This window comes from Chiloscyllium punctatum, chromosome 49 (assembly GCF_047496795.1).
Source record: "Chiloscyllium punctatum isolate Juve2018m chromosome 49, sChiPun1.3, whole genome shotgun sequence".
Lineage (NCBI taxonomy): Eukaryota > Metazoa > Chordata > Chondrichthyes > Orectolobiformes > Hemiscylliidae > Chiloscyllium > Chiloscyllium punctatum.
Window position 1 is genome coordinate 17,875,100 of NC_092787.1, and position 25,814 is coordinate 17,900,913.

The 25,814-nt window shown below is 40.1% G+C and overlaps 1 protein-coding gene across 6 annotated transcripts in view; it reads left to right on the forward strand.

The window, feature by feature from the left end:
* LOC140469261 (kynurenine--oxoglutarate transaminase 1-like) overlaps nucleotides 1-18,807 on the forward strand; it is a 49,477-nt gene extending 30,670 nt beyond the window's left edge. For 4 of the 6 annotated variants that reach the window (XM_072565600.1, XM_072565601.1, XM_072565603.1 and 1 more), the window contains 4 exons: nucleotides 397-583; nucleotides 1,078-1,154; nucleotides 5,590-5,676; nucleotides 17,783-18,807. In XM_072565600.1, coding sequence (XP_072421701.1) covers nucleotides 397-583; nucleotides 1,078-1,154; nucleotides 5,590-5,676; nucleotides 17,783-17,851 — 420 coding nt within the window. In that variant the 3' untranslated portion in view covers nucleotides 17,852-18,807. Of the gene's footprint in view, nucleotides 1-396; nucleotides 584-1,077; nucleotides 1,155-5,589; nucleotides 5,774-17,782 lie in introns of all 6 variants that reach the window. The other 2 variants (XR_011956043.1, XR_011956044.1) reach the window with 2 other exon arrangements.
* The last annotated feature ends 7,007 nt before the right edge of the window (nucleotides 18,808-25,814 follow it).

Sequence of the window (25,814 nt, forward strand, 5' to 3'; positions counted from 1 at the left end):
ATGTTGATGATAAACATTATCAAATTCAAAACCTTTCTGCCTTCAGAACAAACCTAAGCACATTTCTTGACTTAACAATGAGCCACACTAATCATTTACCAGTAGCTGTCTCAAATATTATGGACTTGCCTGGTAGCGATGTCAGGTTACTGATTCAACCATGGATTAGTTTAGATCATCCATTGACAGAAGTATCAGCTTGGACTCAATCTTTGGACCAAAGAGATTCTAGTTACCTCCTCTTGTCCTCTCACCTTTGCCTCTTTCTTCCCCCACCACCCTCTGTGGAAATTCAACATTTTGTAGATTTGCAGCGCAATACAAAAATGGCTTTTGCATCTGATTTGTCATTGAAGTAAATTGCCTATTTAAATAATAAATGTTGTCTCTACTCAGCAAGCTGTAGCAGAAGGATTTATGAAAGAATTTGGACGCTTAGGAGCACCAGACAGTTATTTCACCAATTTGCGTCAGGAACTGCAATTAAAACGTGACCGGCTTGCTGCCTGCCTCATGTCTGTGGGGCTAAAGCCAATTGTACCAGAGGGTGGTTACTACTTGATTGTGGACATCACAGGAGTCAGTGAGTAACCAGATTGGTTATCAAAAGGGAAGCACAAGTAACTGTGTATAAGCAGACTAATAGGAATTTGTGATTTTCTACACCAATTTAATGTCTGGTCTGTGTGCTGTATGGAATCAGGGTAACATGGTTCCTGGGACCATGCATCAAATACAGGTCTCTAAGTAGAGACAAGAAAACAAAGATGCCAGGTTTCCAATTCAATTTTGATTGTTCCTTATACTTTTGAATGAAATTTCTTGTTATTTTAAGATATAATTCTCCTAATACCATGAATTGTGTGTGGCCAGGAATATGATGACCTGTCTATTGCAGTCATAAATCCACCTAGCTGAGAAGATGCACATGGTGCCAACTGGGAATCAGATGTTCGGCTTTCTCTCTCCATCTTATGAGATGGGAAATGTCTGGCCTCTACTAATGTACATTTGAGTTGTGATTGGATCATTTTGTGTGAAGTGTCTGACTTTCTTGTTTTGTACCTTTCCTATCAGAAGTTGATCTGCCGGTTTCCACTGACACTGAGGAGCCACATGATTATAGGTTTGTGAAGTGGCTCATAACTAATAAGGTGGGTAACTGTGAAATAGTGAGGCTAACTCTTGTAAAGTTGAATCTAACTGACCAAAATTTATATTTGTTCAATGATTCTGAATATGAACAACTTATTGGGATGGTCTTTATCCGATGCATGAAGCAGCTTTGTATTTGTGGTTAGAAGTTCTGTGTACTATGGTTCACGCATCTGTCTTTCGGTTTTGCAAATATTCGAACATTTGTGCACCATCCAGGTTAACCTTTATCTCATACAAGAATAACCAAGCATGTTGTACACTCATCATACAGGATACTGGAATAGTTCATATTTTCATGCTAGAAATCTAGAAAGAGATGTCTCAAGATATGTTCCAGGTACATAAATTATTAAGATGTCATGAACAGTATAAACATAATTGAAACGGCTGATTGAATTTGGAACTTATATAGAGTCATAGAGATGTACAGCATGGGAACAGACTCTTCAGTTCAACCTGTCCATGCCGACCAGATATCCCAACCCAATCTCATCCCACCTGCTAGCACCTGGTCCGTATCCCTCCCAACCCTACCTATTCATGTACCCGTCCAAATGCCTTTTAAATATTGCAATTGTACCAGCCTCCTCCACTTCCTCTGGCAGCTCATTCCATACACGTTCTGGGCATCACTTCTTAAGAAGGATGAATTTGTCTTCAAGGGATTGCGGTGTCAATTTACCAGAATGATAATTGGACTCCCCAAGGATAAGTTCCGAGTGTAGATTATATATTCAAGATAAAACAGTGTTGAAGAAATGCAGCCAATCTGGCAGCATCTATGGGATGAGAAACAGCCTTAGTGTTTTGAATCCAATATGACCCATCTTCAGAACTGAAGTAGGCCAGAAAATGATGTAATCCTTTTGATAAACTGGGAGAAGGAACAACTAGAACATACAGTGAAGGTGCCCAGAAATGCTGTCACTCGGCCTTCCAGTTGTTTGATATTTCATTGAACCATCTTGCTGACATGCTAACAGTACCACTCTAGGTCTGCTGCAGTGCTTCAGCACAAGCTAGAGGCACAGCGTTTTCATCTACTTAGGCACTTTACAATCTTCAGAATTCAGCTTTGAATTCAACAACCTCAGAGCATGAACACTTTCCGTCTTAGACCTATTCTTTAAAGCTTTCCCTTAACGTGGATTAACTGTCAGTAGAGCTGACCTATTTTCTGAGGTCCATATTTACCATTCACAGGGGAACCTCGATTATCTGAATGAGATGGGCGGGCACTGTTTCGTTTGGATAATTGATTATTCGGTTATTCAATTAAATGCCTTTCATCTGGGGCTTGGAGTTTTTAAAGTCGTCTCCCCATTCAGGAGACTGTAGCAGCACACAGCGTGTGAGGCCCCGCCCACTGCCAGCCCCCAAACCCCTTCCAGCCCCGCCCCCACCTCCAATCACACCATGGCCCCGCAACCCCTTCCACCCCCGCCCACTCTCCAGGGCAGCCAGACTGGACACAACAAGATTGCTAGTGCTGCTGCTACTGCTGCCTTTGTGGGATAAGTCTCCAAATAGCACGCACACACACAGCCACACACGCAGCTTTTTACTGCAACTTTTTGACAGGTTCCACGTTTGCCCTGTACAGGACAATGTTGGAGACATTATGTGGGGACAGGAGAGTTTAGGGTATATCCCTCTATAGAACTCCAGGGAAAGTGTGAGGAGAGAGAGAGGGCGGGAGGCCAGTCATTTGGAGGCAGTGCCTGTTTGCCCACTGTATACAAAAGACACTATCACTGTTGGAAACACGTCTTTGATATAATGTTTCTATCGGGACCTCGAGATCTCCTTCGGATAATCCGATTCTTGGATAATTGGTATTCGGATAATTGAGGTTCCTCTGTACACCTATTTCTCCTCTCCTGTTGGTAGGAGAGCATTTCAGTGACAGTGATCACAACTGCCACATAGGGATGGGAAAGTATTTCATGGAGAGAGGGGAAATTATACTGTTATTAAACAGGAGCTGTGGAGTATAAATTGGGAACATTCTACGGGAAACGCATAACACAGATGTTGAGGCTGTTTAAGGAGTACTTGTTGAGAGTGCTGGATAACTTTGTGCCACTGAAACAGGCAAGGAATGGTAAGCTGAAGGAGCCTTGGATGACAAGAGAATAGGAGCTTCTCGTCAAGAGGAAGAAGGAAGCTTACTTAAGGTTGAGAAAGTGAGGATTTCGCACAGCTTTAGAAGATTACAGAATAGCTAGAAAATAGCTCAAAGATAGACTGAGGAGAGCTAGGAGTAGGCACAAAAAAGCCTGGGCACGAAGGATTAGGGAAAACCCAAAGGAGTTCTACACCTTTCTGAGGAATAAGAAAATTATCAGAGAGAGGGTAGGGCCGATCAGGGATAGTGGAGGTAACTTGTGTCTGGAGTCTGAAGAGGTGGGGAGGCCCTAAATAAGTTTTTGTTTTGTTTTAGTATTCACTAGAAAGAGGGACCTTGTTGATAGAACACCATGGACCAGGTTAATAGCCTTGAACAGATTGATGTTAAGGAAGTGGATGTACTGGAAAATCTGGCAAGCATCAAGATGGCTAAGTCTCCAGGACCAGACCAGATACATCCAAAGTTACTACAGGAAGCAAGGAATGAGATTGCTGTGCCTCTGGTAATGATCTTTGCATCCTCACTCTCCAAGGGAGTAGTACCCTCTGATTGGAGAGAGGCGAATGTTGTTCCTCTGTTCAATAAAAGGAACAAAGAAATCCCTAGGAAATACAGAGTAGTCAGTCTTCTATCTGTGGCAAGCAAGGTACTGGAAAGCATTCTTAGAGATAGTATTTATGACAATTTGGAATAATGTAGTTTGATTAAAGATAGTCAGCATGGCTTTGTGAGGGGCAGGTCATGCCTCACAATCCTGTAACGTTCTTTGAGACATGACGAGACAAGTTGACGAAGGTCAAGCAGTGGATGTGGTGTATATGGATTTCAGTAAGGCATCTGATAAGGTTCCCCATGGTAGGTTCATTCAGAAAGTTAGGAGGTATGAGATACAGGGAAATCTGCCTGGCTGGATATGGAATTGGCTGGTTGAAACAAGACAGTGAGTGGTAATGGATGGAAAGTATTCTGCCTGAGGTGAGTGACCAGTGGTGTCCTGCAGGGATCTGTTTTTGGGTCTCTGCTCTTTGTAGCTTTTATAAATGACTTGGATGAAGAAATGAAAGGGTGGGTAAATAAGTTTGCCGATGACACAAAGACCGGTGGTGTTGGAAATATTATCGAGGGCTGCTCCAGGCTACAGCAGGATACTGATAGGATGCAGAGCTGGGCTGAGAAGTGGCAAATAGAGTTCAACCAGATAAATGCGAAATCATTCATTTTGTAAGGTCGAATTTGAATGCTGAATACAGGTTTAAAGACAAGATTTTTAGCAGTGTGGAGGAACAGTGGGATCTTGGTGTCCACGTACATCGATCCCTCAAAGTTGCCACTCAAGTTGATAGGATTGTTAAGAAGGCGTATGGTGTTTTGGCTTTCATTAGCAGGGGGATTAGGTTTAAGAGCAACGTTTTGTTGCAACTCCATAAAACCCTGGTTAGACTACACTTGGAATATTGTGTCCAGTTCTGGTCACCTCATTATAGGAAGGATGTAGATGCTTTAGAGACGGGGCAGAGGAGAGTAACCAGAATGCTGCCTGGATTGGAGGACTTGTCTTATGAAGAGAGGTTGAGTGAGCTCGGGCTTTACACACTGGAGAGAAGAAGGAAGAGAGGTGACGTGGTAGAGGTGTACAAGGTAATGAGAGGCATAGATAGAGTAGATAGCCAAAGACCTTTCCCCGAAGCAGAAATTACTGTCACGAGGGGTCATAATTTTAAGATGATTGGAGGAAGGTATAGGGGAGATGTCAGAGGTAGGTTGTTTACTAGCACCACTGGCAATACATTCCATGCACCCATCATTCTCTATGTAGAGTCAGAGATATTAGGGACATTTAAGTGACTGCTGGACAAGCACATGGTTGGCAGTAAATTGAGGGGTGTGTAGGTTAGGTTGCTCTCAGATTAAAATAAATGCTCAGCACAACATGGTGAGCTGAAGGGCCTGTATTGTGCTGTACTGTTCTATGATCTACCATCAGCACTTTCTTTATCTTTTACTCTGGGCACCATTATTGGTGCACCTTCTGTGTGGATTCATCCTATACAGGTATATGTCAACTTCCATTGGATTTTCCACAATCACTTACCAAATAAGGCACAGGAATATCATTTAATTGATGCATAAAGTTAATCTTTATATCCACATCAAACAACAGAACTGCTCATATCAAGAACACTTCATTATGGAAAGTGAAGAATTAGGAGGGATGGATTGGAGGATGGGTGCAGGTAGTGAATTACTAAGTTAATTGACACAAAAAACTTCTAACTCTTTGCTGTTACTTCTATTCACAGGGCTTGGCCACAATTCCAGTGTCTACTTTCTACTCTTCTGACCACAAAAAGGACTTTGAAAACTTTATACGTTTTTGTTTTGTTAAGGTGAGCTATGATTTGAACACCCCTTGAAGTTTGAAGCAAATAGAGACACAACTGTAATGTAACGATTATTCAACTCTTGCACGTTTAAAATGGGAAGGTAAGTCTTGCATGCTTTAATAATAATGAGGCCCATATCTCTTGGCTTAGTACACAGTCAGAACTGTACCTGACTTTAAACATTTCCTGTGCTACGTTGTCATCTTCTGTTCACTACATCGTTCAGGCTGACCTGTGTCTCACAATCATGACTATTTTCCATTTTCCTGTAACCTATTCAAGAAGCATTCACACTTCAGTTAAATACAACACCAGTGGCCCAAGCTATTCCTCAGTCACTGTTCAATGGTAGCAGACTCCTATTTTCGTCAGAAGTTCTCATTGCTGTGGGTATATCTGAGGTGCTTGTTATACAAGAGTCTGAGTGCAGTAAGCACTACCCAATGTAATAATGTCCTGAGGACTTGGTGGGGAGTAGGAGAGGAATTTGTGGGAGACATCCCTAAAGCCAGGTTCTCCTAACTGTACTTGTGGTATCACAATGCCTATTATAACTTGTAAGTATTTGCAGTGATGCAATAAACTACACCTTATTTACTCAACAAGACTCTTCTCATTAGACAAGAAGATAACTACCCACATGTGCATTAGAAAATGTAAGCACCTACGTAACCCAGATGCTAAAATAGTATGCATGGCAGTACACAACATGGTGATCAGCATGGGATGAAGATTGCATTCAGCAACACCTGTCCCACTGACAACCTCAAAGACTTCAAGTGAAATATATATTGCTGATTCTTTTGGACAGCAAACCTGAACAAAAAGTACATGGAAACATTCCTCACTGAGGAATACCTCAAGGAATCACTGAAAGCATTCCAAACCCAGTAAGGAATGCTCTAGAACAGAAGAAGTCTGAAGTTCAAAAGTTGTTGTATAAGCTGCATCACAAAGTGGTGATCTGTGGGAGTGTTTAGCCAATGATTGAATAGACTGGCAATTGCAGGAGTCAAAACTAAAAATCAGTGAAACAAAGGGGAAACTTTAAATGGCCATAGTAACACAGGCTAAGAGGGAGAGAAATTAAAAACTAGTTTGTAGCTCAGATCAGGTGTTTTACTGCCGTAGAACATAGATGCTATAAGGGGCAATTCTAAATAAAACTAGATGGAACTAACAGAGCCAAGGGAGCAGTATGCTCAGTCTGGGAGTAAAAAGCCAAAAAAATTGTGAACCCAGTCTGTTAAAGCAGATAAGCATTAGGCAGTTTAAAGAAGTAAATAGAATGCATTGTACTTAATGGGTGGCACAGTGGCTAAGTGGTTAGCACTGCTGTCTCACAGTGCCAGGAACCCAGGTTTGATTCCAGCCTCGGGTGACTGTCTATGTGAAGTTTGCACATTCTCCACCTTTTCTGCGTGGGTTTCCTCCATGCTACAGTTTCCTCCCACAATCCAAAGATGTGCAGGTTAGAGTGGATTGGTCATGCTAAATTGCCCATAGTGTTAGGTGTCAGGGAGGGGGAATTGGTCTGGATGGGTTACTCTTCGGAGGGTCAGTGTGGACTTGTTGAGCCGAAAGGCCTGTTTCCATACTGTAGGGAATCTAATCAACGTTAAAGATATTCTATAAGAAAATCTAAACTCATCAACGTAACCAAATTCTTGAAAATATTTAGGAATTGTCACTCTTGAGTTGAAAGGCATGTACTGACTTGAATTTCATTCAAAAGCTGGAGGGGAGAGTTAAGTAATAGAAGGTTAACAGAAGTCAGAGAAGAACTTATACAGTTTTGTAAGCTAATGGCAGAACCTCAGCAAAAAGCAGAATCTCCTGAGATAAATTTCGTATTCTAATGAAATAAATTTTATAATCGTGTATGAGATAGAAGGCTGTGACTATAATGATTTGTATCAAAAGTGAAGAGTGTACAGATTAAAGGTGCCAACAAATTTTAAGAAGAAAGATTGAAAACGAGGCATCAACTAAACAGTACTGCCCACTTGAGACAACTGAAACATCTGCAACTGAATTGAGTTGGATTGCAACACAACAGGGTGAACAACTAATTGTGATAAATTCAAGTCACCACATTGGATGTTGAAATTACTAGGAAGGGATAAGTTCAAGTCAAGTATCTGATTTCCCTGCTTCCCAAAGAAGAATCCTCAATAACAGATATCACATCAAGCAAGAAGGAATCTTCATGTAACTCAGTTGAAGGATTAAAAGAAATTGCTGGAAAAAAACAATTGGTCGGGCAGCATTAATAGAGAGAAATCAGAATTAATGTTTCAAGTCCAGTAAACCTCCAGAAGGAATCAAAACATTAGTTCTATTTTTTCTTCATAGATGCTGCCAGAGCTGCTGAGTTTCCCTAGCAATTTCTGTTTTTGTTTTCGATCTCCAACACCTGCAGTTCTGTGTTTTATTTGAGAAATTGAACAATTTGGTTTCGTCAATAATTCAATTACCGAGAGCAGACTAATCCAGTTTGAGTGAAAAAATATAACTACTTAAGCTCATTTCTACAGGTGAGAACAAATATCTATAGGTGAATTGAAAACAAAAATCCACCAACATAAGTTGAAAATGTGATGCATACAACTCTATGGAAGATATCATCAAGAAGAGAACAAACAATGTATAAAGATTTGAGATTCAAAATACTATGAAATGCCTACTCTGGAACAGACAATATCCTCTGAAAAAGCAATACAAGAGATTCAAGGACCTGCAGTTCAGAAGAGAACTCAGAGAACCAGAAATTAATGCATACTGGAACTAAAAACTACCATTCTTCTATGTCTGAAGAGAACATGCCAGCAGAATAAAACTGTCTTTCCAGGTGAAACGATATTTCACCTCTACCTCCTGCAATCTTGTGTATTGTGTTTGATGCACCCACTGTGGCTTACGTGATATTGGAGAAACCAAATATAGATTGAGTGACCGCTTTGCAGAACACCTCTGGTCCATTCGCAAGCATGACCCTGACCTTTCTGTAGCTGGTCATTCTAACACAGCGCCCTGCACGAATTCCTTCATGTCTGTCCTTGGCATGCTGTAGTGTTCCAGTAAATCACAGTGCAAACTGGAAGAACAGTATCACACATTCAATTTGTGAATCATTTCTTCCCTTTTAGCTTGTTATCATGTCCGTTCTCCCCTCCCCCAATTCCAGTGTCTGTCCTTTCACATCTGGCAGGAGACACACCATTGTTCTAAGTTAAAAATCACACACCAGGTTATAGTCCAACAGGTTTAATTGGAAGCACACTAGCTTTCGGAGCGACGCTCCTTCATCAGGTGATTGGAGCGTCGCTCCGAAAGCTAACGTGCTTCCAATTAAAGCTGTTGGACTATAACCTGGTGTTGTGTGATTTTTCACTTTGTACACCCAAGTCCAACACTGGCATCTCCAAATCACCATTGTTCTGATATTCTCACATTCCAATTGCTTAATCTGAACCTTTTCTCCACCAGCCTACTACCCCAACACCTCCCCCAACAAAAATAAACAGTAGCATAAATCCACACTTCACTTAAGCTCTAATGAAAAATCATCTAGACTCTAAATGTTAGCATGCTCTTTCTCCACGGTTGCTGTCTGACCCGCTGTGAACTGCAGCATTTGTTGTTTCCACCAGATTGTCTGTCTGAACATATAAAGTCAAACATATGGGCACAGGTAGAGTATTTATTATGGTAAATATAATTACATAAACAGATGTTGAGCAATATTACCATAGCATCCCTACAGTGTGGAAATAGGCCATTAGGACCAACAGGTCCACACCAACACTCCGAAGAGTATCCCACCCAGACCCATGCCCCTACCCTACAACTTTACATTTCCCATGACTAATGCACCTAACCTACATATCCCTTAACACTATGGGCAATTTAGCATGGTCGATTCACCTAAGCTGCACATCTTTGGACTGTGGGAGGAAACCAGAGCACCCGGAGGAAACCCACACAGAGATGGGGAGAATGCGTAAACTCCACATAGATAGTCACCCAAGACTGGAATTGAACCTGTGTCCTTGGCACTGTGAGGCACCAGTGCTAACTATTGAGCCACCATGCTGTCCCTATTCATTGCCTAAAAAGTAACTTGTGGGGTGATGTTGTATATGGGTCTGAAGGAGTTGATAATTATTTTTATTTCAAAAGTATACTTTATTCATAATTATTTTGATATCTATACAAATGGTAATGCCATTCTTATGCACACATTGCATTTCTTTACATACAGAGATCGGAATTAATCATTCGTATATAAGTCTGTGTGTTGACCATCCAATTATTTTGCTGAGGCGTCAGCGGAGCCCAATTACTGAGTGGGCCCCCTGTTCTTCTTAGGCAGGCAGACCTTACTTGAGGTCTTTCCCCACCGCACCTTGGCGGCAGCTGCCCCAAGCTTCAGTGTGTCCCTCAACATGTAGTCCTGGACCTTGGAATGTGCCAGTCTGCAAGACTGAGTCGGGGTTGACTTCTTCAGCTGGAAGATCAATAGGTTTTGGGCCAAAGAGTGTCTTTGACAGAGTTGATGATCCTCCAGGCACAGTTGATGTTCGTCTCAGCGTGCGTCCCAGGGAACAAACCATAGAGCACGGAGTCCTGCGTCACGGAACTGCTCGGGACAAACCTCAACACGCACCACTGCATTCCTCTTCAGACTTCATTCGCATAGGCACATTCCAGTAGGAGGTGTGTGACAGTCTCATCCCCTCCACAGCTGCTTTGTGGGCAGCATGCAGTGCGGCAGAGTGTCTGGGCATACATGAAGGATCTCACAGGCAGAGCCCTTCTCACCACCAGCCAAACCATGTCTTGGTGCTTGTTGGAAAGTTCTGACGATGAGGCATTCTGCCAAATGACTTGATAATAAGCAATATCAACAGCTTACTGACATGCGCTTAGGTTTCAGCCAGGCCCACTCTGCTCCTGATCTTACTAGAGCCTTGTTTCAAACGAGCAAAATGTGCTGAACTCCTGAGGAGCAATGAAAGTGACTGTACTTGATAGCAAGGCTGCCTTTGACTGAGTGTAGCATCAAGGAGATCTAGCAAAACTGAAGTCAGTGGGAGTCTGGGAAAAATCTTTCTACTGGTTAGGAAGATAAGTACAGGAGTAAGCCAATCAGCCCCTCAAGCCTGTTCCATCACTCAATGAGATCATGGCTGATCTGTGGCCTAACTTCATAGAGTCAAAGAAATGTACAGCATGGAAACAGATGCTTCAGTCCAACTTGTCCATGCCAACCAGACATCCTAACCTGATCGAGTCCTATTTGCCAGCACTTGGCCCATATCCCTCTAAATTTGTACCCATCCAGATGCCTTTTAAATGTTGTAATTGTACCAGCCGCCACCACTTCCCCTGGCAGATCATTCCACACATGCGTCACTTTCTGCGTGAAAGAGTTGCCCCTTAGGTCCCTTTTAAATTTCTCCCCCCTCACCCTCACCCTAAACCTTATGCCCTCTAGTTCTGGACTCCACCATCCCAGGGAAAACATCTTGTCTATTTACCCTATGCATGCTGTTCATCATTTTATAAATCTCTATAAAGTCACGCCTCAGCCTCCGATGCGCGAAGGAATACAGCCCCAGCCTATTCAGCCTCTCCCTGTAGCTGAACCCTTTCAAGTTTCACCACATCCTTCCGAAAGGAAGGAGACCAGAAATGCGCACGATATTCCAAAAGTGGCCTAACCAATGTCCTGTACAGCAACAACATGACCTCCCAACTCCTAGACTCAATGCTATGTCCAATAAAGGAAAGTATACCAAACGCCTTCTTCACTATCCTATCTACTTTCATGTATTTGCCTTTGGCCAATATGTCTTTGTACCTTTGCTTAACAAAAGTTTATCTATCTCAGATTTAAAATTAACACTGATTCAGCATCCACTGTCGTTTGTGGAATAGAATTCAAATGTCTACCACTCTTAGTGTATAGAACTGTTTCCTAACATCTCTCCTGAATGGTCTGGCCCTAATTCTCAGATGATGCCTCCTAGTTTTAGAATCCCCAAGTAGTGGAAATATTTTATTTTTATCTATCCTGTCTTTTCCTGTTAAAGTCATAGAGTCTCAAAGACTTCAATCAGTTCACCCTTTAACCTTCTAAATTCAAGAGAAAACAGGCCTAATTTATATAATATTATATAATTTATATAATATTATATAATAAATTATATAAATTATATCTCCTCATAACTTAACCCCTGAAGTCCAAGTGTCATTCTTGTAAACCTACTCTGTATTCCCTCCAACGCCAATATATCCTTCCTTAGGTGTGGTGCCCAAATCTGCTCTCAGTACTCCAAGTGGGGTCTCACCAGGGTTTTGTATAACTGCAGCATAGCTTCTGCATTCTTGTACTCCAATTTTCTCGGTATAAAAGCCAGCATTCCACTAGCTTTCTTGGTTATTTTCTACACCTGTTGGTGACATTTTAAACATCTATGTACCTAAGCTCCCAAATCACTTTGGATGTCCACTTTATTTGACTTCGCAACCATCTAAAAATACTCTGTTTTATACTTTTTTTGGTCCAAAATGGATTATCTCACACTTGCTTACATCGAACTCCCATTTGCCACAGTTCTGTCCACTCACTTAATCTATCGTTGTCCTTTTGTAATTTTATCATCTACGCAATCTGCAATGCTGCTTAACTATGCGTCATCAGCAAATTTGAATATATAACTTTCTTTGCCATCATCCAAGTGATAAGTAAATAATGTGAATAATTGAGGTCCTAACATATATCCTTGTGGATTACCAGTGGTAACATCTTCCAATTTGAGTACCTCTCCATTACTTTCTGTCATCTACCACTCAACCAATTTCCCAGCCATATTAGTAATTTGTCCACAGTTCCATGGGCTTCAACCTTAGTTAGCAGTCTGTTGTGTGGGACTTTATCAAATGCCTTCTGTAAATCCATATAAACAATATTCATTGGTATGTTATCCATTGACTCCATCCATACTTCTCGATGTCTTGGAAAGGCAGCCAACATAATCAAAGACTGCTCCCACCCTAGTTATAACCTCTTCCAAACTCTTCGGTCGAGCAGAAAATACAAAAGCTTAAACACATAGACCAATGGAATCAAGAACGTTTTTCTTGCTGCTGTCATCAGATTTCTCAACAGACCTTTCAAATTTCACATTTAATGCTGACCTCACTCTTTGTGCACCTTCTCTGCAGCTGTAACATTGTATTCCTCATTCATTTACTATAATGCACTTTGTATGGTATGATCTGTCAGTACTGTATGCAAAATTAAACTTTTCATCGTACCTAGGCATGTGACAATAATAAACCAGATCAAATCAAAAATGACCCAGAATTTCTGTTGTCTGCCGCTTCAATGCACCACACTGCTTCCTGGTTAATATTTCTGTCTCAGGCTTGATGCAGTGTTCTAGCAAAGCTCTGCAAGCTGGAAGAACAGCATCTTCTGGTGTGCTTCAGGACTCTGCAGTCTTCTGGACTTAATATCAAGATTAATAATTCTAAAGCCTAAGCACCTTCCCACCTGTCCTTACTCCAACCCCAATGCACCAAGCCTTGGCATCTCATAGGCTGCTATCACTAACAATCCATTGTCAGCTACCACTGGTCTCCATTAGTAGCTGACCTTTACCCATTCCTTTGTCTGACTACATGTTGTTCTCCTTTCTCCTCTGGGTTTCCATCTCCACCTATTGTATTCTCCTCCCCCTCCATCCACCCCAATTTCAATCATTTCTGAAGAAGTGTCACTGGACCCAAAACATTAACTCTGTTTTCTCTCCACAGATGCTGCCACGCCTATTGAGTTTTTCCAGCAATTTCTCTTTTTGCTTCTGGTTTCCAGTATCCGCATATCTTTCCTTTTTCCTGTCCACTACCTTAAGTCACCTCCTCAAAAAATTCAGTGAGACTTGTCAGGCATGACCTAGCTGTCATGAATTGATGGAGGCTCTCCCTGATAAACAGAAAGTTTTCAAGGTATTCAGTTACACCATCCTTGTTTATAGATTTTCAACAATTTCTGGCTAACTTGTCTGTGACTTTATGATTGGAATTGTACCTGGCACAAAAGAAGTTGGTTGTGGTTCTTGGATGTCAGTTTTCCTTGCTCGAGGACTTCTTTGCAGGAGTTCCTAGGCCCAATTATCTTCAGTTGCTTCATCAGTGACATTGCTTCCATCAAAACTGAAGATGTTTGCCAATCATTGCATAATGTTTAGCACCATTTGTGATTCCTCAGATACTGAAGCTGTCCATGTGCAAATGCAGCAAACCCTGCCAGTATCCAGGCTTGGGCTAATTATTATTATTCACACCACACAAATGTCAAGCAATTACCATCTCTAATAAGAGGCAAATCTAACCATTGCCCTTTGACATTTAATGACATTATCATCACTGAATCCATCTCTATCAATGTCTGGGGTTAAATTATTTTCTTTAATTCTTTCAAACTCAGTACAGGGTTGGCCGGGCTGTTTTGGTAAGTTCTGAAACATTTGCCTGTAAACTTCTGGCACCACCTCATATATGCTTAGAAGATACTTCTTCACCTTATCAGAGTGCATAGAATTTATTCCCTCTGACAGAAATGTATAAATCTGTTGTGCTTTACCAGTGAATTTACTTTGCAAGTAAAGGATCCAATCTGCTTTTACACATTTATGTTGCTATCTTCTCAAATGACATGAAAAATCCTTCCAGATCCTTCTATTCAAATTTTGGCAAAGCCTGCACAATCTTAAACATTTTCTGACTGAACTGTGGATTATGACTCAAACTGTCCACTTCCATGTTTTCCCAAACATCTAGTTTTAATTGCCAAAGCTGCATTAGTTTTAAGTTAAATTCCTGTTCTCACTCACTCCTTCCTTCTTTTCTTTCCTCCTTTCCTTTTTTTCTCTTTTCCCTCCCTTTCTTCCCTTGAGGATTCCAGTTTCTTAAGTTCTAACACTCTTTGGAATTCCCTTTCTTTTTCCACACTTTGGAATTCCTTCTCCAATTTTCTCATTTCTATATGCTTGCACTGCAACTCGGTGTTCACTGATGCTTTCAGTGTACTGCCTGAATCACATAGCCTCTTTATTTCCACTAAACTCGACTGTGTCACTATTGAATCCCTAATGTTTGCTTGCTTAGTATGTTTCAGCACTAGCTAACTCTGCTAGTTTAGCTTTAGTTGTATCCTGCAAGTGTGCCAGGGAAACGTTTAACACAAGCACAAACTCTTTAACAATTTCCACTGCCATCTTAAGTCTGAGTACAAACCTGGTGTATAATTACCTACACTCAGTACCAAAATCTAATTCCATTTCTACGTTGTCTGCTTTTCAAGATCCCAGACGAGCCCTCGATTATGTGTTGCTTTCTTCTCAAATTACAGGAAAATGGCTTTCACATCCTTCTCTTTAAACTTTGGCAAAGCCTGCACAATCTTAAACATCTGACTGAACTGTGGGTTCAGATATAAACTACAAGATTAGACCATAAGACATAGGAGTGGAAGTAAGGCTATTCGGCCCATCGAGTCCACTCCGCCATTCGATCATGGCTGCTGGGCACTTCAACTCCACTTACCCGCATTCTCCCCGTAGCCCTTAATTCCCCGAGACAACAAGAATCTATCAATCTCTGCCTTGAAGACATTTAGCGTCCCAGCCTCCACTGCACTCTGCGGCAATGAATTCCACAGGCCCACCACTCTCTGGCTGAAGAAATGTCTCCGCATTTCTGTTCTGAATTTACCCCCTCTAATTCTAAGGCTGTGTCCACGGGTCCTAGTCTCCTCACCTAACGGAAACAATTTCCTAGCATCCACCCTTTCCAAGCCATGTATTATCTTGTACGTCTCTATTAAGTCTCCCCTTAATCTTCTAAACTCCAATGAATACAATCCCACGATCCTCAGCCGTTCCTCATATGTTAGGCCTCCCATTCCAGGGATCATCCATGTGAATCTCCGCTGGACACATTCCAGTGCCAGTATGTCCTTCCTGAGGTGTGGGGACCAAAACTGGACACAGTACTCCAAATGGGGCCTAACCAGAGCTTTGTAAAGTCTCAGTAGCACAATGGTGTTTTTATATTCCAACCCTCGAGATAAGTGACAACATCGCATTCGCTTTCTTAATCACAGACTTAACCTGCATGTTGACCTTTAGAGAATCCTCGACTAGCACTCCCAGATCCCTTTGTAAACTTTATAAACTTTTGAATAACCAATCCAGACTTTGTGAACAATTAATTCCAGGCACCAGTTTTGTATCTTAAACAAAAATTAACAATTTATTTAACACACCAATAGTGAGCTATTAATGAAGTCAATAACTGGAGATTGGTTCTGACAGTTCTGAAGAGATGCTAGATTCTTATGTTAGCAGAAAAAGAAATAACAAGATAACCTGATTCATTTCAATGCTTTCAACCTGAAAGTTTGTTTTCACCTCCCAATCACACAAAAAACAAACAAACAAACACAGTTCAGTGTTAAATAAAGAAAAATTACAAAATTTGCCAGATTACTGAAATTGTTTTCACAAAACGTTTCAGAGCATAGGTCTGGATTCCTTGGTTGCTTTTCTGAAGCATTGATCTGGGTCACTTTTTCAATTCACTCAGGTAAAGATAGTAATATTTGTAACTCAGCTTTCACTTCTGGGCTTTCAGAAGCTGGTTTGGGAGATTAAGCAATGAATTTTCAAATATTCAATCTGTGTCACCAGAAAACACAGTTCAATACAAATAACTTCAGCTGTAGTTCTACTCTGATGACTAACCATCTTCTCCTAAGACTTCAATTAACATGCAGCATTTGCCAACTGCTTGAGTCTAGCATCTCTTCCAGAATTGTCAGAACCAATCCCCAGTTACTGACTTCATTAATACCTCACTGTTGGTGTCTGTTTAAAAACCATGCTCTTCCTTGGTGGCAGTGTCTGTAGGGATGCTTTTAATCAAGAATCAGCCTAAAATTCACTTCCAAGCTTAGTCTCATCAATAAGGAAAAGCTTATTTGATCTGTTGTTTACTTTTTCCACTGTATCACTAAGTTCCTCAGCTCACGATTCCTAATTCACAGCTCCAATTCAGCTGATAAAATAATAACAATAAAAACAATGAAATATCAGTAATGATTCTAACACATGAGACATTGAACAAAAGATTACGCTGCTTTCTGAGTTAGATACGACACATAAAGGTACTACTTGAACAAAAGCAGATGAGTTCTAGTGTCCCAGCCAGCATATATTCCTCAACAATTTTTAAAGTTAAAAATCACACAACACCAGGTTATAGTCTAACAGGTTTAATTAGAAGCACTAGCTTTTGGAGTCTGCTCCTTCATCAGGTGGTTGAAGGAGCAGTGCTCCAAAAACTAGTGCTTTCAATTAAACCTGTTGGACTATAACTTGGGTGTTGTATGATTTTTAACTTTGTACACCCCAGTCCAACACCGGCATCTTCAAATCATAACAATTTTTTAAAAATTGTTACTTATCAGTACTGTTTTTTGAAACTTTGCTGTGAGCAAATTGATTATACTTCAGAACTACTTTATTAGTTATGAAGTGCTGGGATGTTTCGCAATTAAGAAAGCTGCATAGAAATCAACCTTTCTTATTGTAAATTTGCATTTCTTATAAATTTGTGTTGTTTAATTACTTTTGTGTGACTTTTTATCCTGTTTATGAATACTCTAATTGAGAAATGGTTTTGCAGCTATACCCAATAGCAGGACATTGCTAAATCAACAAGGAGAATGCGTTTTCCCTGAAGCATACATTGTTTTCGATTCAACTTTAGAAGATCAGCTCTTATCCTATGTTAACTTGATATCCAGAGTTCCAGTGCTGCTTATGCTGAATTTGAAAGGTCCCCTACATTTACATTGCATCTGCTGAACCTGTGTTAAGAATAAATTTATTTCACTTAGGACATTTCACAGAGTGAAAACCTTTATCTACTCAGATTGCATTTGAACCCAGGTATAGAAGCATGTATGAAAGGATTTAAGTGAACGTAGTGCATAAAACCCATTTAGACCATTTTTCTCTTTTACATTCTCTAGGAGGACTCAACTTTAAGCAAGGCAGAAAAGATCCTGCAAGAGTGGAAAAGTACAGTGCTGACCCAGTGATTACTCCAATACAGTGAATTTATTATTTTCTAATTCAATTACTGGACGTTTTTAGTTGTATTTGTCTTATTTGGAAAAAAAAATTTCAAATCCACACAAATTCATAGTAATAGTCTAACTCCAATGAAAAATGGCACTAGATGCTGCTGAGGATGGTCATGTTTGCTATGTTTTGAGGCATTGCTGAAACATGAAATGGTCAGAAGCTCTTAAACTTTCAGCCAAAGGATTTCAGATGTCAACCCAGCATCTAACTCGAGCAATATTTACAGAGTGGATTGCCTTTGTCAGGGAATGTTGCAGAAACTGATGAAATCTGAACCCACATCAGTGGCTGCAAAGATTAGAATAATGTAGGGTTTGATCTTCGTGTAATTATTGGTGTGATAATACTGAATTATTCAATTATTTTTCATTTTTGGGGGTTTATAATTTAATATGGTGAGTCATTTAATTATTTCTAATCAACCTGTTCAGTCATATAATGCGTTCTGGGACAGATTGGATTTGAAACTGGATTGTCTTGTCCAGTGGTAAGGATACCATCACTGCATCACAAGACATCTTCAAATTATTTTTGATCAACCTGTTAGACATATTCTTTTGACCCAGAGATAGGCATACCGTTATATTTAGTTGATGCCTTGCCTATGAGTTGATTGGTTAAATAATTGATCACATATATGTTAGAATTAGCTGTTACTTGCTGTTTAGTTTTTGCAACAGCTGTCTGATTATATACATTAAGACTGAGCTAAGATTTACTTAGTGCCACAGTTGTAAGTAAGCAGAATGCTATGCGTGTGCAACTTGTAAGATTGATGGTGATCACACTGTGTTCTGCAGGAAACTCGTTACTGCAGATTGTTTTCATTTCTTCTGTTCTCCATGACTGGTTTAAATTCAACTGTGTGTTAATGTCAGGTCATGAATTTGAATTAAAAATGTTTCAACAATGTATTTGTAAAAATGTTTTCTATGTTTTAGTGTATCTATTTTTTTTGTGTAGACATGTAAGCTCACTATGCTGTATGAGCTATTGCTCATGTTAAATGTTGCCACCACCATCCTCTCTATAAATATAGGAAACTACAGGGCCTGTTTGGTCTAGTGTGGTGGAGGAAAACCGCTTCCTGATTTACTTACAAGAGTCTCCTGTAATTAACAAGATATGGTTTATTTCTTATCAGTAATTAGTTATAAAGATGTTGAGGAAGACCAGATGTTTGGTCTCACGCTGTCAATATCATAAGCTGGTCTGCCCGCAATTCTGTAATATCATAATGGGCAGTGCTTATGGTACTCTTCTGTATTAGCCTTTCCAGATCTAATACAACATTCATATACCTATCAGCGGATCAGAGACCTAAGCCATATGTTAATCACTGTTTGAAATCACACAACACCAGGTTATAGTCCAACAGGCTTGTTTGGAAGCACAGCTTTCGGAGCTGTATTCAGTGTATTGGAGTGATCACTGGGCCAGCACTGTACTTTTCCACTCTTGCAGGATCTATTCTTATGATATTAAATTCCACAACCACCTGATGAAGGAGCAGCGCTCCAAAAGCTAGAGCTTCCAAATAAGCCTGTTGTTGTGTGATTTCTAACTTTGTCCACTCCAGCCTGTTGTTGTGTGATTTCTAACTTTGTCCACTCCAGCCTGTTGTTGTGTGATTTCTAACTTTGTCCACTCCAGCCTGTTGTTGTGTGATTTCTAACTTTGTCCACTCCAGCCTGTTGTTGTGTGATTTCTAACTTTGTCCACTCCAGCCTGTTGTTGTGTGATTTCTAACTTTGTCCACTCCAGCCTGTTGTTGTGTGATTTCTAACTTTGTCCACTCCAGCCTGTTGTTGTGTGATTTCTAACTTTGTCCACTCCAGTCCAACACCAGCTCCTCCACATCATGTTAATCACTGTGAGACATGTCAGCTGAGGCTGAAACAGCACCAAGATCATTCTGTCTCTTAAGCAGGAGACTATAGCTGATGTTTTGGTAGGCAGTACATTAGCATCTTAAGTTTTGCAGAGTACTGTATACAGAAATAAGCATTGCAATAAGAACACGATAACAGACAAGAATTTTGTTGCAGTGTGTTTCCCTAATATTATCTTCGCTAATTTCTAATCTGTTATTTTTCACTAAACTCTTGGTGGCAGCACTTTTAAGTAACTTGTATGTTGCAATCACAGGGTATTCTTCCTGTGTGTAATTTTAAAACATAATCACAGCTTCATGTGTGAGAATAGTTCATTAATTTTTTTTACACCTGGAAAATGGAGCAACTCATCCACCCTCCAGCAGTGTCTCATGGAAGAGTGATTAAAGGGTTTGATTATTTAGTCCTAAAGGTTTTAGTATATATATTCTTGCTCCTCTTCATGTTCATTCTGAACTGAAGCATTTCAATGCTGGAAAATTGAAAATATTTTATCACCAATCTCATCAGACTCTCAAGTTTTAAGTTGGACTAGATGGAGAGGTAAATTCCAACTACCTCGCCGTATTAATTTGACATTGTTCATGTCTGTTATTCTTATTGTCGCTTACAGTTATTAATTTAGTGAGAACTAGTAGCTTGTGTTGAGGTTTCATACCAGTTAGAAACTTGACTGAGGATACCACAGTTTTTTCCCCCAGGTTGTATTATATCCAACAAATAATTTTTCAGGATTGACCCCAGCTTCTAGAGGAGAAATTACACAGTTCACTGGCTTCCTTTGCCATTTTAAATAGAATGGAATACAGGATAATTCAGCCTATCTTGCCAAATACAATTGTTCAGAGCATGCCCCATTTAGACCTGCTGCCATCTTCCTCTGCCAGAGAGGGCATGCTGACATAGTAATACTTTATTACTCAGTATACTTTATAGTTTTTTTTTCATCGGCTTCTTCCACATAAAAATATTAACTATAAGGAAGAGGTACATTGCGCTGCATATAGTGCAACACTTATAGAATAAGTTGTCCAGAAAAAGGTCATCCAGCCCTTCCTGCCAGTTCAGCTCTTTGGAGGAGTTGTCCAATTAGTTCCACTGCCCCTTTTTCTGCAGAACCTGGGAAAACAAGTGACTGCAAGAAAATGTTGGTTGATTCTGATTTCATGTCCTAAAGATGGAGATAAACAAAATCATCCCAGTTGATGCCATTAGTATTTTATTTTCATTCTTCTTGGACAACCATTATTTCACCGAAGCAGATTGGTATTTTGACTTGAGAAAGTGAAAACCTGGACCTCTGAAAAGGCAAATTCTAGAATAACACATCATTAAAAAAACATAAGAATTAGGGGTGGAGTAGGTTATAAGACACTTGAGGCTGCTTTTTCACTTAACAATATTGCGACTGATCTTTGGGCTCAACGCTACTTTCCACCAATATCCTACATCACTTCATTCCCTTGGAGTCAAAATATCTATTAACCTTTGTCTTGACTATAACAAAGACCAAATCATAACACATAAACTACCTGCTAAGAGTCATAAGTCTGGGCAATTTCAATCTATGAGACAGCACAAAATTGCACATTGAAAATCCAGCCCTGCACAAGCTTTGTTAAGGAATTATAGGATTTATATCAATGTCTTTAAACACTGGTATTTGTCCAGGTCAGCATACTATGTGGCTTGGAGATAATGGTATTCCCTTATTTGCTGCCCTTGTTCTTTAAGGTAGGTGTGGTTTTATGTTTGTGAGTGAATTCCCATATTACATCTTATGGCCAGTACACATACAGCCACATTGATGTGTTGGGAGGTGGGTGTGGTTCAGGGTCCCAACTGCAAGGCACTCAATAGTGTCTCCTTAGCTCCTATTGTACAGGACTCATTAAATAAAAATTGTAGCTCCTTTAATTGAAGCTCCAAGCTGAAGCACAAAATTAATTTGTCCTGAGAATAATTTTATAACTTGTTCTCTAGAATTTCAGTAATTTTTTGTTTAAAACTAACTGATTGGATTTTGCTTGAAATGAAAGACAGTACAGTATCTTGCCATTTGGCTAGCTAAATGTTGCTGAAGAAACCACTACAACTGCTTAAACTATAGGAAATCTCTGCAGTTAATTGAGTCATTGCAAGGTTAAGGCTAAAGCAGCCTTAAGTCTTCACACAAGATTTTTAATTTTAAAATGCAGTAAAAGCAATTCAGTTGATAAATGTAGGATGTCATTGTGAAATGCTGATGCTGATGGAACTAAAGAGTATTTTCAGCACTTCCTGTTTTTGCTTAAGAATGCCAGCATTTTCGGTTTTGTGCTTTATGCAAGGAAAGAAAGAGCTTGTATTTAAAAAAGGTCCCTTTCATCATCATAGTTCATTTGACAGCACATTAAAACAAATTATGTACTTTTAGAAATGAAATCAAGGCTGCCATGTGGGAGAGAACTGAGGAGTGAATTTTCGCACCATGGTTATTGGCAATAATCCTATTGGACTTGGGAAATGAAAGGAGAGAAAATTTATCAAAAAGTGGTAATCCTCAACAGCAACAAAAACAGCGACTAAGGCATTGTGCTTTCATCTATCTGTAGGGGATTGGGTCTAATTTTCTTGCTACTACTCTGAGAAACAGGAAATTTAAAATCTATTGAAAATTTTCAGAAGTGTCGAATGCACATTCATTTTTGTTGGGTACAAAACTAACGAAGTTTGACCATATGGAACAAATATTAACCATCATTTCCTTTGATATTTTATTAAAATGCCTAGCTTCTTGAGGTAAAATCTTATGCTATGAACTTTTATTAAGAGGTATTGTAAACATACTGGCTAAAGGTACTGTTAGATTCTTTGCAGTACAACTTTTTAAAATTTCCTTAGTTTTGTGTGTGTTATCAGCATTTAAAGCCCATCCTTAGCCTCCTTTGAGAGGGTGGTGTTGAGCTGCCTTCTTGAACTGCTCCAGTCCACATGCTCTGTAAAGATCCATAACGGTGTTAGGGAGGGAATTCCAGGATATTGACCCAACAACTGTGAAGGAATGGTGTAATGTTTCTAAGTCAGAATGGTGAGTGACTTGGAGGGTAATTTGCAGATGATGTTGTTTCCCTTTATCTGCTGCCTTTGTTCCTCTAGATGATAGTGGTCATGGATTTGGAAGCTGCTATGTAAGAATCTCTGGTGAACTTCTGCAGCATATTGTGTACATACACTACTGCTACTGAGCATTGGTGATGGAATGACAATGTTTGAGGATATGATGCTGATTAAGCAGACTGCTTGTCCTACATTGTGTCAAACTTCTTGAGTATTGTCGGAGCTGCACACATCCAGCCAAATGAAAAGTATTCCACCATACCCCTGACCTGTGCCTTGTAGATAGTGGACTGTATTTGGGAGTCAGGAGGTGAGTTATTTGCTGCAGTGTTCCCAGCCTCTGACTTGCTCTTGTAGCCATTATGTTTATATGGCTGGTTCAGTTCAGTTTCTGGTTAATGGTAACCCCCCAAAGTTTTGATAGTGCTGGATTCAGTGATGGTAACACCATTGGATGTCAAGAGATGTCAAGATTGTCTCTTATGGAAATGGTCAGTCTGGCATTTGTGTGGCGTGAATATTGCTTGCCACTTTTCAGTCCAAGACTGGATATTGTTCAGATCTTGTGACATTTGGATGTGACTGCTTCGGTATTCTTATCACTTTGAATTCTTTACATTTTCTCTTTGCAGGGCCAGCTGGTCCATAATTGTGCCAAGAGGGCCAACACCAGCAAGGATATGCCAAATATATAAAGATCCTGCCCCACTTCCAATGATGTCTTGCTGGCTGTCATGCTGGCTGGGAAAGGCAAGGTCTAAACCTGTAGTGTTTGGAGGCACCAATGAGGAAGCAACATTGAGCTTTTCAGTTCTCAGATGTAAAGGAAGACTCTAACTCATTTGGCCTGTATAAACTATTCTGCATCTTCACCAAAGTTTTTTTCTCTTCTGAAAGCACCAATGTCACCCAGGACTCTGCACACCAAAACAGACTGCATTCTGAATGCCTCTACACCAGAACCACATGTGAGCTTGTAGCGATGAGCAATAACACAAGATATCCACCTCCTTGACTTACATCTGATGACAAGTTGCCTATCAGTGCAACAGCTCTGTGCATCTTTAAGCTCTGGCCAAAGTGTGAAAAGACAAGGGTTGAAAATGTGTTGCTGGAAAAGCGCAGCAGGTCAGGCAGCATCCAAGGAGCAGGAGAATCGACGTTTCGGGCATGAGCCCTTCTTCAGGAAAGAAGACAAGCCAAAGTAAGGCCAGGCCGGGATGCTGTGAGCATCCAGGTAGGTGCTCAGTGAGCAAGTGCTAAGAAAGAAAGCAAGCAGCCCTAAGATACAGTCTGGTTGAATATATGAGCTGTGTACTTGTCCTTGCATTAAAAGTGCCTTTATCGTCTGCACCCCAAAGTGTAACATTACAGAGAACTGCATACTATAAGTAGTTCAGATGATACAATGAGGCTAACATGTTGGATATCAGTGTCTGTGGATGTGGGGTGCATGTGGCCACTGCCCTGGAGCATACCTTGAGATGTTGGTATTGCTTATCCAAGATGGCATCTCAGAGTCCCAAATACTGATCTGGAATCATCATGTATCCGCTGACTTCTATGTGTCGAGTTTCTATCTGGCATTTGGGTAAATAGGAACATGCATATAAATGAAGTGAGATTTGGTGTTAATAACAGTGCTAATAATTAATAATCCTCATTCGTAGGTCACTCATTGTTCCCGAGAGAGAATTTCTCTCAACACCCAGATTGGAAAATGTGATTTGTTGCTCCTGAAGTTGAGGAAAGACTTTCTATTTCTCACATGATTCTCCTAGCTTTCTCAGCACATCCCACATCATTTTTGGCTTAGGAAATTGAGTACAGCCCCTATCATCTTTTTCACTGGTCGGCCACTCATTTCACTTGTTTTTCAAGCTAAGATATGCTATCTAGATTTCTAGAGGCTATAGGTGTTGAGGAGTACCGGGAGGGATGGAGAATTAGCCACGATCATGTTGAATAGTCTACTCTTGCTCCTATTTTCTATCTTTCCATGTTTTCTATGTTTCCAATGCACAATGGCACACTTCCTCCTTTCTACCTTCGCATTATGATAATTGTGCTTTTTTTAGCACTTCATCCAATCTTTGAAAAGTCTCCTCTTTTAGTTGCAATCAACACATCATCCTGATTGGATGAACGATGTGAGACTGTGCAAAAATTATGTTGCAACTTTGAAAGGTTTTGTAGAAGACTGTAATCATTAGGAAACATCATTAAATTCTGTTGATTTTGTCAATCTGTGTTAAGCTGTGCTTAAGTCTGAAATAAATTAAATTTGTGGAAATCTTGCCTTCTCCTAATTCAATACACAAATATTGACAGGTCTATAATGGGTCTGCTCACCCTCCATCAGCTGATTCGTTTTGACTAGATAGTCTTTTTGTTATCTCATTGTTTTGTTGACTTGAGTATTTTTACACTCCGGGTTGACTAGTTAGTTTTAATGAACATCCTGTTTCTCTTTAGCATCTTTTCTGTGCAATCTGGGTTCCCAGCATGACAAATTGTCCTAACCTCGTAATATTCTGGACTTCTGTCAGGCCTAATTCTGCAGTGTACTGTCACACCGATTATGCCTCCATGACTGTCCTCAGAAATGTTGCTGTAACTATTCAATTCCACCAAGCATCTCAACTTGAAAACATACTTCCGGTCTTTAGCTTGCAAAACACATCCTAAACATTACTGATGGGTTTTTTTGACACATCTAATTACTACAATGAGAATTTGGGGAATTTGACCTTGTTTTGAAATCATGTATCCACACATTTCTACCACTTCACTGAATGTGCTGTCATTTGTGTTTCACCGCCAAATGCAGCATGTTCATGTATTGTTGGTTTACCAACATCTTTATTCAAGTTGAGTGACTGCTGGTAGCTGGAACCTCTTCCTCAAGTATTTGGGATTCATT